General features: G+C 33.7%; 2 protein-coding genes across 2 annotated transcripts; both read left to right on the plus strand.

Moving 5' to 3' along the window:
* Positions 1 to 4,176: 4,176 nt before the first annotated feature.
* Positions 4,177 to 5,572, plus strand: LOC103484174 (glycine-rich protein 23-like). Its single transcript, XM_051086007.1, has one exon. The coding sequence runs from the start codon at positions 4,300 to 4,302 to the stop codon at positions 5,197 to 5,199; it is 900 nt and encodes a 299-aa protein (XP_050941964.1). The 5' UTR covers positions 4,177 to 4,299; the 3' UTR covers positions 5,200 to 5,572.
* Positions 5,573 to 7,827: 2,255 nt separating this feature from the next.
* LOC103483489 (uncharacterized) lies at positions 7,828 to 12,066 on the plus strand. The gene is made up of 11 exons (XM_008440149.3): positions 7,828 to 8,086; positions 8,227 to 8,310; positions 8,890 to 8,985; positions 9,090 to 9,165; positions 9,252 to 9,347; positions 9,440 to 9,513; positions 9,609 to 9,710; positions 9,799 to 9,936; positions 10,321 to 10,426; positions 10,654 to 10,859; positions 11,575 to 12,066. Exons 1-11 carry the CDS (start codon positions 7,955 to 7,957, stop codon positions 11,641 to 11,643), a joined length of 1,179 nt encoding a protein of 392 aa, XP_008438371.2. The 5' UTR covers positions 7,828 to 7,954; the 3' UTR covers positions 11,644 to 12,066.
* The last annotated feature ends 303 nt before the right edge of the window (positions 12,067 to 12,369 follow it).

Consider the following 12,369-nt stretch of genomic DNA (forward strand, 5'->3'; position numbering starts at 1 on the left):
CCTTTAAGATTGCTTACCTACCCTTTCAAGGTGGGTCGAATGGAACTATTTATACTTGTGATACATTATTTATGACATTTATAGTGCTCGATATATTGCACTGTGCCAGTCAAAATCCTACTTGATTATTTTTTTGGGTCACCCACTCACCGCACCCTATTCCCTCCTCCCAGTATCCTACGGACTTGTGGCATACTCGTGAACGACTTTGGGTTTTACCTTAGATAACCCTCGACAAAAAGATGTACGCTACATCAACTAAATTAATAGCATTGGTGCATTCGATTCCATCAAAATCCTACCGTTAAACATGATTAATTCGAGTGATCATCTAAAAAATGAAAATTTATTTTATTTTAAAGAATTAAGAAGAAATAATTATTGCAAATTGTTTCCAAAGTACTAAAAAGTCAAAACCCTAATAGATGGGGTATAAAGCACATTGGGAAACAACCCTAATCGCTTTCATTTTCATGGACTAATGTTTTAATGATAAAAGTAGTAGGTCACATTGTTCTAAAAAAGAAAAATGTTAGCATTTCCTTTTTCAATAAACTTTTTCACACATAACGATAAACCTACAACTAGTAAGAAAATAACACTATATTTAACTATTTCACGTATTTTCAATTTGTTATACAAGTTTCTAATCGGTGACTTATCATTTTAATTAACTTGTAAAGTCTCTATTTTATATTTGTTCAATTTTATTTTCCCATCGTCGTAAGACTTTAATATTTTCTTTTTACATTTTTTTGAAAATATTTTTTTTTTCAATTCAACATGTATTATAAGTTATAATTCTTTTAATCGCGTAAATTTTGCCTTTAGTTTAATTTAGATTAAAGTTGTTTTTATTTTTGTTTTCATTAGAAAATTTAAATTTCAATTAGTATTATTAGAGATTTAAAATTTTGCATGGATGATTCGTTTTTATAAAAAATTGAAGTCTCCAACAATAATTTAAATTAATTTTCGAAACGTTTTGAAAGTTTATTCCAAAAAATGCTTATTGCAAAAAATTAAATAAATATATTTTTCTTAAACATATTTTTTCATCAATCTAAATGGGTTCTTAAATTCATACTCAAACCTACTATCGAGAGAGCAACTATTTATTTATTTAATTATAAGAGAGTATACAAATTACATCAACAAATCGAATAAAAAAATTATTATTGAAAATCGAAGAGAATTAAAAACTTACCAGGCTTGTTCCCAAGGGCAATATGTATACTCTCTTTTGGCATGTTTTGTAGTGTAATTAAATTAACTTGTGTGTCTTGAAGAAAAAGGTTCATAATCATGGTTGTACACCAACATATTACAGCAACTTTAATTTTGTATGGTACGTTTTATTTAATTATGGTGGGTACATTTTTTTGTTGTATCATAAATATTGATAAAACAATCCTTACATATATTTATATTAATTCGCATACATAATAATAAATTATGAAGTATTAAATTAAAATGAATATAAGAAAAATTGATCAATATGCCATTTTTTTTTTCTAACGATGATCTTTATGAAATCAAAATCAAATATTATTGTGCAATACATTATTGTGATGGTGTATATATCTTAGAAGAAGTCACGTGTAATTATGTTAAACACGTTAGTTGTTCGTTTTTTGCTCTCTTATAGGTTTCTAGGATTTTGTTTAAACTATATGTTTGTATCAAAATTAGGGATAATAATGTGTACTCCATTTAAGTTAGACGACCAAATCCTTTTTCTTTTATTCAAGGCTAATTAGCAAAAAAAAAAGACCTATAAAAATAGTACGTCGTGATAAATATCGTCGAGGTAAACTCACATTTGACACGTTACGTTTTTTAGATTTCCTAAAATCAAAGTCTCCGGTTAATTATTTAAAATCTTGTACTTTAAATTCTTAACAGAAGGAGGGAAATTGCAAAGAACTAAGACATAAACTCCTTTTCTTGATAATACTCAAACACATTTGAAAATATATATACTTTTCTGCCTTGTGCGGAATAATTGCAAATATAATTATTAAATTTATAACAATGTTTTAAAAAATGTGTAAATATAACAATAATTTAATATATATATATATATATATATATATATATATATATATGTATATGTATATATATATTTGTATATGTATATATTTATTTTATTATTTTTTATTTTTTTTTTTTGTGTGTGTGAAGTTTTGGATTTAGTTTATTTAGTACACATGTTGGATAATGATCCACCGAAAAGGTTTTATATTCTTCTTCTAGGCTTACCTCTAAGCATTGGACCACCCGTGGAGAGGAATTCGTCAAGGGCTCCTAACGCTTGAAGAAATCCCCACTCGACGAGTGCGCGAGGAGATCAAGCAAATTCTACTTGATGAGTATGCTACAGAAGCAATCTGAAGACTAGTACCGTTTGGACTTCGCATGGAGCTAGATGGCTGGGCGAGAAGCTACTATACGCTAAGCATGCATATAGATGCTATTATGCAGTACAACAAACCAAAGTTGCCTGCGCCGTCCAACGAAGCATGGGTTATGACCCTGCATCATACTCTACATGGATAAGGTTACACCTTTTTCATTATCATGAGTTCGTCCGCGTTAAGTGGGTTCGATCATCCGCAGTTGGCTATGGATACTCAAGTTTGAAGGGAGATTCAGATAACTACCTCATAGCTAGAAATACTGCATTTACAATAGCTGAGTCTTTGAACCATGACCGTGATTATGGGCCACGAGCTCTATTAGGCTCTACACCTGATGATGCTTTTACTAGAACACAATTATGTTAGATGAAAGTGAAGAGAAAAGTTAGGAACGTTTGAGGAGAAGCATTCCTCTACATCCTCTTAGAAGGATTTATTTGCTGACCCACTCATCGAACATTTTATAGGGATTGACAACTTCTACTCTATAGGCCACTATCCTTTGTTTGTTGTTGCTCTACTAATCGAAGACATATTACGAGATAATGACTACGTCTACATGTTTGACTAGTGAGGTTTCGATTCCTTAGTACAAGAATGGGAATTTTGTTTCGCCTTTGAGCTACTGAAATCAATACTCGTATTTCCTTTGAGCTTTGAATTCTATGTATGGCGATTCATTATTGAATTGTTCGTATACCCCAAACGAGTTTACACACGGCGATGATAGTTTAGCCGGTGTAGGAGCCAACCAATACATTCCGATAGAGAACTTTAAGCCAATCTGCAACGCTTATCTTTGGACTATTAATCTATAAAAGTCCGCAATCTCCAACGAATCAGTGAGTACCATCTTTCTTAACAGACCAATTCGCGAGCATCAACATGCACGAGACGAGCTAACCTGTTTACGGATGTTGAAATTCCAGAATATCCTATCGAAAGTGGCGCAAGATCGACTTTGCGAGCATTTTCAATTTTATGCGACGCTAGAATTAATTCCAACTACTTGTACCAAATATATAAATTCCTAGAACTTAGGCATGGAAAAGCCGATGATCTACCATTCCATCTCCGGCATTGGAACCACCTAGAATATGAAGCATTACGCTTACCATATTCAAACTGATCGTAAACTTTAAATAAAGTTATCTTTGCTATTTTTAGTTTTTTAGTACACATTTTTCAAAATCTTATACTTTTACTCCTTGCATTTCAGCTTGATTGAACATGACAAACCATTAAGATTTAAATTTTGTTTCAAGTTTTGTCCTAATGTTGGATCGATTTTTGGTGTTGTTGAGATCTATTAATTAATATAAAATTAAATAATTTTGAAGTTAAAATTTAAATATGTTTTAATAGTAATGAAAAAGTAGCTAAGCTTAATTGAATTTTAATTATTTTAAATCAGTTTATAAACCTTAATACAAGTATTTAATGAATATAAGTATTTTCTTTTATATTTCATATGGACACAGTTCAATTTTTCAATATATATATAAAAGCGAATTGAGGTAAATAAGAAAAAAGGGTAAAAGAAAAAGAAAAAGAGATAAACGGTGTTTGATTGGTCAGTGCTTTGTTATTCTTTTAGATCGATTGGCAGAGGACAGTTGGACGAATAAATGGGCATTGAGAGAGGGTAGATGGGGCTTTCCGCTTTCATTAACTCTCCCCAAAAGCTTTGGATGACGATCCACTCACATTGTGGACCTTCTTAATTAATTCAATTGAAGCTTTGCATTTAATATTTTTAATTTTTAATTTAATTTATCTTTTATCTTTATCTCATGTCACAATATGTGTTATTATTAATTATTATTTTGCTATATAAATCACACTCCCAACTCTGGTGTTCTAAGAGCTGAGCTTGCCAATGGCGTGTTTTTCTCTACGTGCTGTGGTTTTTTGTTTCTGTGTGTTGATTGCGTTTGTCGGAGCCGACAACAATGTAGAAGACAACAAGGGTTTGTTTCATCGTCCACTTGGTTTTATTAAGGGTCGTAAAAGGTTTCGTGGAGGGGGTCTCGGAGGTGGCATTGGTGGTGGTGGAGGTTTTGGCGGTGGAGCTGGTGGTGGTTTTGGTGGTGGAGCTGGTGGTGGTTTTGGTGGTGGCGGTGGTCTAGGCGGAGGTGGTGGATTGGGTGGTGGTGGTGGTTTGGGTGGCGGAGGAGGGCTTGGTGGCGGTGGTGGTTTAGGTGGTGGTGGGGGCTTAGGGCATGGCATTCATAAAAGGGGTTATAAACGTGGAGGATTAGGTGGCGGAGGAGGATTGGGTGGTGGCGGTGGATTGGGTGGCGGTGGAGGGCTCGGCGGAGGTGGTGGAGGAGGGTTAGGGCATGGTATCAAGAGGGGTTTTAAGCGTGGAAGATTGGGAGGTGGTGGCGGTCTTGGCGGCGGTGGAGGACTGGGAGGAGGTGGCGGTCTTGGTGGAGGTGGAGGACTTGGAGGTGGTGGGGGACTCGGTGGTGGAGGTGGTCTAGGTGGCGGAGGAGGACTCGGAGGTGGTGGCGGACTTGGAGGTGGAGGTGGTTTTGGTGGCGGCGGAGGACTTGGAGGTGGTAGTGGAGGCGGTCTTGGTGGAGGAGTCGGCGGAGGCTACGGAGGAGGAGCTGGGGGAGGCTTTGGTGGTGGAGGTGGTGCGGGTGGTGGAGGCGGATTTGGAGGCGGAGGAGGAGCTGGAGGAGGAGGAGGTATTGGTGGAGGCGCTGGCGGAGGATTCGGTGGAGGTGGAGGTTTTGGTGGCGGTGGCGGTTACGGCGGTGGTCACCACTAAATGCAATGTGTTAAAATTAACCATATCTATTTCATATCTAAATTTGTGAAAAATTACTATCTACCTATTCCATCTATCATACCCTTTTATTGTTATTAATTTTCATGTAGGAGAAATGATTCTCAATTGTGTAATTTGAAATTTAATTTATAAAAAAAAAAAAAAAAAAAAAAAACGAAAAGGTGGACGTGGAATTTGCTTGGAAAAATGGTGATCGGAATATTGGCTTTTATCTCCTTCCGTTGGTGGTTGATACGGTGCGTTTTGGATGAATTGATCTTGACCGAGTCTTCCTCATGCATGCAGAGTATGATTTATGTTATATCATGTAAATTCTAAAACATTGTTATTAATTATTATTGTTATTACATCATCTTTCTTTCTATCTTAACTCTATGTTATTAATTCGTCCATATAATTGTGTTTTTTTTTCTCCATTTAAACAATAGAAAGGTACAATCCTTTGGGAACAAAATTTGCAACTTTTGACACTTCTTTATGGTATTATAATGTTATAAATTAATTTACTTATTAAAATTAGTCCTTTGGTTGTTAGTTTAAAATTTTAATGATTGGTTATAGGTCAAAACTATATAATTAATTTCTTCTAATTTTATTACTAAAGTTAGAGTCCACTTTTAACATTTTATTGAATTTTAATATAATTTTTAAAATGATAATCATCGTCCAATGTTCATTACTATTTATATGGTACAAATAAATCCAACAAAAAAGAATCATAATCTAAAATGTCAACATAAATGAAAGTGTAAGGATGGAAACTTAATTTCCAAACAACTAGGTATTAACCCACGTTTTAAAAACTGATATACATATCGTTATTTTTTTACCATTGATTTCTAGATTAGATTTCTCTTATTTTATACGCGATAAGCATGGAACAAATATCAATTTAAAAAGATAAACCGTTTTAAAAAGAAAAAGACAAATATCAATTTATACTCTTAAATTATAAAGTTGTTTTTAGTTTAGACTTTGAATTAATGACTGAATTAATTTAAATCATAAACTTTGAGGTTGTATCAATTTATACCTTAAATTTTCATAAGTATATCAATTTGAACTTTCAACTTTATCCAAATAGAACATAATAAGGGGTCTAAAATGATGCAATCATGTATATGTCCGATGTTTAAATTGATACGAACTCCTAAAGTTTATGGTTAAATTGATATAATTATTAATTTATGGTCCAAGTTAATATAACCTCATAGTTTAATTTGGAGTGTAAATTAATATTTATTGAATATTACACATAAAAAAAATGTGTAGGACTTGTATATTTTAAAATTTATGGTTAAAATATCATTTTGGTTCCTATATTTTAGAGTTTGTTTAATTTTAGTTGATACACTCTCAAATGTCCGATTTTAATCTCAAACAATTAATAAATCTTAAATTTTAGTTCCCCTACAAGTATATTATTGTTATTTTTTAATCATTTTTTATTAACATTTTTACTATACGTTTTAAAAACGTATTTATTGTTTCTTTGCATAAAAAATTGTGATTAACTAATTGATTTCAACAACAATTAACTCTCACAGATTAAATTTGAAATTTACTAAAATACGAACAAATTTTAAACCCAATTTTATTTATTTTTGTTTTTAACTGACCAGCAGGAATTAACGAATTAAAAGAAGGAAATAAAAAAGGAATATACTTCAAGAGAGCTCCCCTTTTTCCGAGATAATAAATGATGGGTGAAATGACGCCACGATTGTGATGCCTTAGAATATGGAATCGTTGTGTCGAGGGGTATTTTTGGAGTTTCATCATTCTCTCCATCTCAATTGTTTTGTTAAATTTTTTCACTCTGATTAGATTTTCATAGGTTTGAAAAATGCTATTTTATATTTTCTACACATAATTCACTAATGTTTACCTTGACATTAACTTTCAATTAAATAATTTTATTAGTACGATATGATTAGAAGGATTTAATCTACAGACATTTTGATTCTTAATATAGTCACATATATGTCGAGGTATGTTTCTTTTGACTTCATAATAAGAACGAACAATTTTTAAAAGTTTTAAAAATGTAATAGACCTAGTAAATAAAAGATTAAACAAAATTTATATTCAACATTTTTAAAAATCACCAATTTATTAGACACGTATAGAAAAATATTTTTTTATATACTTTTCAAAATTGAGAGAAAAGTAAACAGAAAACATGAAAGTTGAAGAAGTTCACAATAAAGGTATTCAAATAACATGAGAACTCAAGTAACTTGTACAGTACAGTTCAAATGGTAATAATTTATCTCAATTATTTGAGTTCGGGTTATATTTTTAAAATATCGAGTTTTCCTAATCCAACTCGAATTTTAAATATTATTAAAAAATATATACATTGTTGTGATATTTTGTTTGAAGTTTTGTAATAGACGTGTAATTCAAGTTGGGGTCATCCTATTTGGATTATAACTGTGAATTTGACCAAAATTTCGATGTCACTTATATATACGAGGACAAAAGGTCTCGGATTCAAGTTCACCCACTTAATTATATTTAGAAAACTTTTTTTTTGAAAGAGAAACTTCGAGTTGGTCTAAAAACACAGATAGAATTTGTAATGTATTAAAAGGAATAAAAGAAAAAGAAAGTATTTTAAGGGGGAGTGGTTTTGATGGAAGTTGGGCTGCTTCATTATTCCATGGTTGGAGGACCACACTGAAAGAATCCAAAAGCCCACGACTCGGCCCGACGCAACCCACGTCGTTCCATGTGTAGATATCGGCGATTTCCGATCCCACTCGTTTTTCGACGGTCACAGGCTTCACTGATTCTCTCCAGGATGGAATTCTGCAATTCCCTCTTCTTCTTCACTCTCTTAATCATCCTCCCTCTCGCCAGGGTTTGTTCTATCTGTTGATTCCACGATTCTTTCTGATTCCACTGAAACCTTTTGTTTTTCGCGGATTAATACTTCGGAACACCACTGGGATCTGATAATTCTTCAATTTGACGTGTTTTCATTTTTCTTGTTTGATCCAGTGCGAGAATACTGGCTCGGTGCTTTTCGTTGATAGCTCCTCGCATCAATACCTTCGATCTCATTCGCCCGATGATGGCTTCGAGGTAATTTAAATTTCTTCTGTATTTTCTTTGCCCTGGGATGATCGGTTTGGTTGGTTTCCAGTGAATAGAGTCTTGAGTTGCGTGATTAAATTGTTTTAAATTATTTTCCATGTCTGTGTTGGTGCATTCGAATTCTGGCGGATTGAAGAAATTGAATCTGGAACAACTTATTGAACTGAATTGAGCTGTTTTTTTCTTAATTGTTTTCACGAGCTCTTCTCTCTAAAAGGTGGCATCAGCCATGGTCTGTTTGTAATTGATGTGCAATTGAATGGATTGAAGAAAACTTATGTCTCACATTTCGTGATGTTGAAATTTTATAGGACTTTTGAGGGTTATTTTACGTTGATGGTCTGACAACGTTGTGAACCGTTCTAGTTTCAACGTATCCGACCATGGACGAGCAATTTAAAATTTTGTGTCATGTTGTATTACCATTGGATATGCCATTGCTTAACCACATTCTCAGTGGGAAATATTAATGTGACAGTATTTAGGATAGAACTTTGCGCTGTTTTCTTGTGGGATAAATTATTAGCTAATCTTCACATGTTATGCTCGAATATTTGGTTTCCATAGGTCAGTTCAATGTCACTATCAGAAGTTGGTGCTGCTGTGTCAGTCTTGCTTGGTTTTGCACCGCCTTCAACGCTTTCAGCTTCTGGATCATCTAAGGTTCTTAATTTCTTGATTAGCTCTGCAGAAGCTTTTGTTCTTTTTAAACTTTAGGTATATCTGCAGCTGTAAGGTTTTGATCATGTTATTAATGCCTTTTGCAGCTGAATGGGATTTTGATGCCAAATCCACTTGATAGGCCTCGTTCAGTTTTTATGCTTGAAATTAAAGGAGAATATGGTCTGTGCTGTAAATGAAATTGAAAATTGTATTATTGTTCGTATGTTTTTAAAAGACGTTAACCTTTTGAATTCTGATACTTGCAGACCCTGAAATTGTAAGCCTGGAAACAGGCATGTCCAGCAATGTTCTTACGAGCAAGGTTCATGTAGGTTCTGAGAGTGCTGACATCCTACTTCCTGGTATTTGCTCCTTCTAAAATAATTATTGGTTTGATTTTCCCTCCAAATATTTTCAGCTGCCCTCTGGCCTTTCTAATGCTTGTTATTAGCAGGTGAGGATGAAGTTTCTATTGTTCCTTTGAATGAACCATTGTCTGATTTTACTGATGAAGATTTTAGAGAGTTTGTAAGTCGTGAATCAAGATTTTTATTTTATTATTAGATGCCTATATTTTTACATATTCATCGACAAGTTCTAATTTCTTTTTAATCTCTGTCTAGGCGTCTTTCATTGGTGGAGCATATGTTGCCGATGCATCAAAAACTTTAAATGGAGAGTTTACTGTGACTGATGCTGTTAAGATCAATCTTCATCTGTCTAAGGTTTTACTTGATCAATTTCAGATGCTATCTGGTTTTATTCTATAACCATCTCTGTTAATGTGTTCATTGGTGCATTATTGATTTGTAGACAGGGGACAGAGAACTTATTAGCAGTCTTTTGTCTCTCTATCACAATATTAAGAGGGCTGTGCACATTCATGAGGATTTGTCACAAAACGTGCAAAGTCCATCTGAGCTCATCACTGGCTCTTTCAATGGCATCAAGGTACTCTGTTTTCTTTAATTCTGTTGGTTATTCGTATGACATTGTTCTACTTCTGTTCCTATCATGCAATGTTTGTTCAACCTTGTTTAGTTGCACCACACTGGACAGCAATGGTTGAGACTGATGCGGTTGTTAGTGCCATCTTTTCTGGTGTTAAAAAACTAGTCTTAAGTACTAATGGGTCATAGTGGGTGGTGTGGACATGGGGTGCCTGAAGCCTTGATTTCATAGCCTTCTTGAAAAAGCCTCTTTTGCAATATAATAACATGTCTAGAACAAATGTGGTTGTGTTTTGATTTACCCCAATTCCATTTTTTCTTTCTTCCCTTTTAAAAAATGAGCAATTTCATTTTTTCTAATCAATGTTCACCAACGGGTTAGCAGGCGTTCCAAGATGAAAGTGATTCTGAAGGAGATGCTGTTCATAGATCGAGACTATTTACTGTTGCTCTGTCCAAAATATTCCACTTACTCCAAAAAGCGTATGATGGTAAGTGGTCAGGTTGCTTTGGTATGAGGATCATGTCAATTACTCATAATTAAGCTCCAGTCTCTTTCAGCTGCCTATTGTTGTCAAGAAGTGACAATTTTTATGTAACCTGATATATTGCGTATTGGCTTTGATGTTAATCTTGCTCAATGATGACTTGATGAGTATGTGTATTTAGGTTTTTAAGATATTAGTTTTTACATAGACAACTATAATTTAATTTGCAGGTCAAATTGTTGGAGTTATTTACTTTTCTGGATCATCATCACCTAAGGCAGGAAAAGGATTAACTGTGATGTTTAGCCCTCGGTTGACTCCACGTTGGTTGGTGGAAGATGCCAAAATTAACACGACTATTCACGAAGTGATATTGGTTAGGACAACCCTTGCCTGGATCACAGGAATCATTCTTTTGATTGCTACTCTTATGGGGGTAATTTTTTGCACCTTTACTCCATTTTGCTCCATCTAGTTTAAATATGTTATTCTCTACTTTTTCACTACGGTGGGTATTATCTTTTGTGGCCTTAGAAATATGACTAGTGTCGTTAAACTCTCAACTAACTAGTAGCTCATGTTAATTGTTGGTGCTTCTGGAGTAATCCTAATCAATTTTTTGGAAACCTCTAGACTCATTCTAAGGAAGTAATTAATAGATTTTTAATGCAACGATTTCAGGAAACAATTTTTTTTTTTTAAATATATATTCATAACTGAACGATTACATTTTCACAATCAAGCTCTTTCTTTTAGAAGTGCCACATTGGCCTTTTACATTAATCGTTTGGTTGTGTACACCAAATCCTTTTTGGGTTTAACTTTTTAGGGGGTCTTTTGGTGTTGAGTTGAGTTATGAAGATATATTGGAGTTTGAAGTCTGTGATTGTGATTTGTGATCTAGATGCAGAGGTGTAAGATGAAATTTCTCAATAAATGTGTAAAAAAAGAGAAAGATGGAGTTATTTAATAAATGTGCAAATTTTAATAGTAAATACTCTTGATGTTGAGTTATTCATGCTTATAAAGTCGGGGGGCTAAACCACCCCCTTATGTAGTAAGAAAATTTATCTTGTGTATATATATATTGTGATGGTCGATACATTTCGGGTGAATGTTATTCTTGTTAACCTCTCGTCCTTTTTCTACAGTCGTGCTGCCTTCTAAGGATGCCTCTCACGAGGGACACCCTCCTCTATTCTAATGTGAAATTGGACTAAGATCGAATGAAACCGCCAACTACGTAGATGATGCCCGAGATGATCTATGTCTACCATTGGAGCATTGAGGGCATGAGATTTGTGTAAGTGCCCTTTCAACAATGTTCTTGTCTACATTTTGGTGTAGAAAACTTTGGTATTATTAACTGTAGCAATGGTATGATGTGCTTCCTACAAGATAATGATGGCTATATAATTGGATCCACAACAAAATTTGGGGTTGTATAATAAAGTTATTTTTGAAATGAGATTCGTTTATGTATATTATCATCAAAAGCCACAACTCATAGAGCTCGAAACACATTTTTATTGGTGATGAAGTGGCAGTACATTAATTCCATCTTTGTTGTACTTTATTTTTGGTGAACATTGAGTTTTTCCAAGGTCCATAATAAATTCCATCACTAGAAAATCTTTTATATAGTTTGCATTCTAAGCTAAGCTTCGTTACTCTGTTTGAACATTTATGATTTTGTCTTTATGTTACCTATTTACCCATCTTTTGTGTTAAAGATATATAAATGGCTTTCTTTCTTATTTTCCCTTTTCATACATATGTGTATCTATTTGTATATAATTGATGAGAAATACTTGGTTACATCTCGCTGTATATTTTTGTGCATCCCGTCTCACCAAATTGTCTAATTATAGGTAGACAGGTGATGTCCGTGATGCATCCAATGATCATTTGTAATTGATTATGGCGAAAAGAGAATGGCATGTTGG

Source organism: Cucumis melo, chromosome 6, assembly GCF_025177605.1.
Source record: "Cucumis melo cultivar AY chromosome 6, USDA_Cmelo_AY_1.0, whole genome shotgun sequence".
NCBI classification, from domain to species: Eukaryota; Viridiplantae; Streptophyta; class Magnoliopsida; order Cucurbitales; family Cucurbitaceae; genus Cucumis; species Cucumis melo.

Coding starts and splice junctions, on each gene's coding strand:
- LOC103484174 (XM_051086007.1), top strand. CDS start 4,300: ATGGCGTGTTTTTCTCTACGTGCTGTGGTTTTTTGTTTCTGTGTGTTG.
- LOC103483489 (XM_008440149.3), top strand. CDS start 7,955: ATGTGTAGATATCGGCGATTTCCGATCCCACTCGTTTTTCGACGGTCA. Junction 8,311..8,889: donor CGCCCGATGATGGCTTCGAG/GTAATTTAAATT, acceptor TGGTTTCCATAG/GTCAGTTCAATGTCACTATC. Junction 10,427..10,653: donor ACTCCAAAAAGCGTATGATG/GTAAGTGGTCAG, acceptor TTTAATTTGCAG/GTCAAATTGTTGGAGTTATT.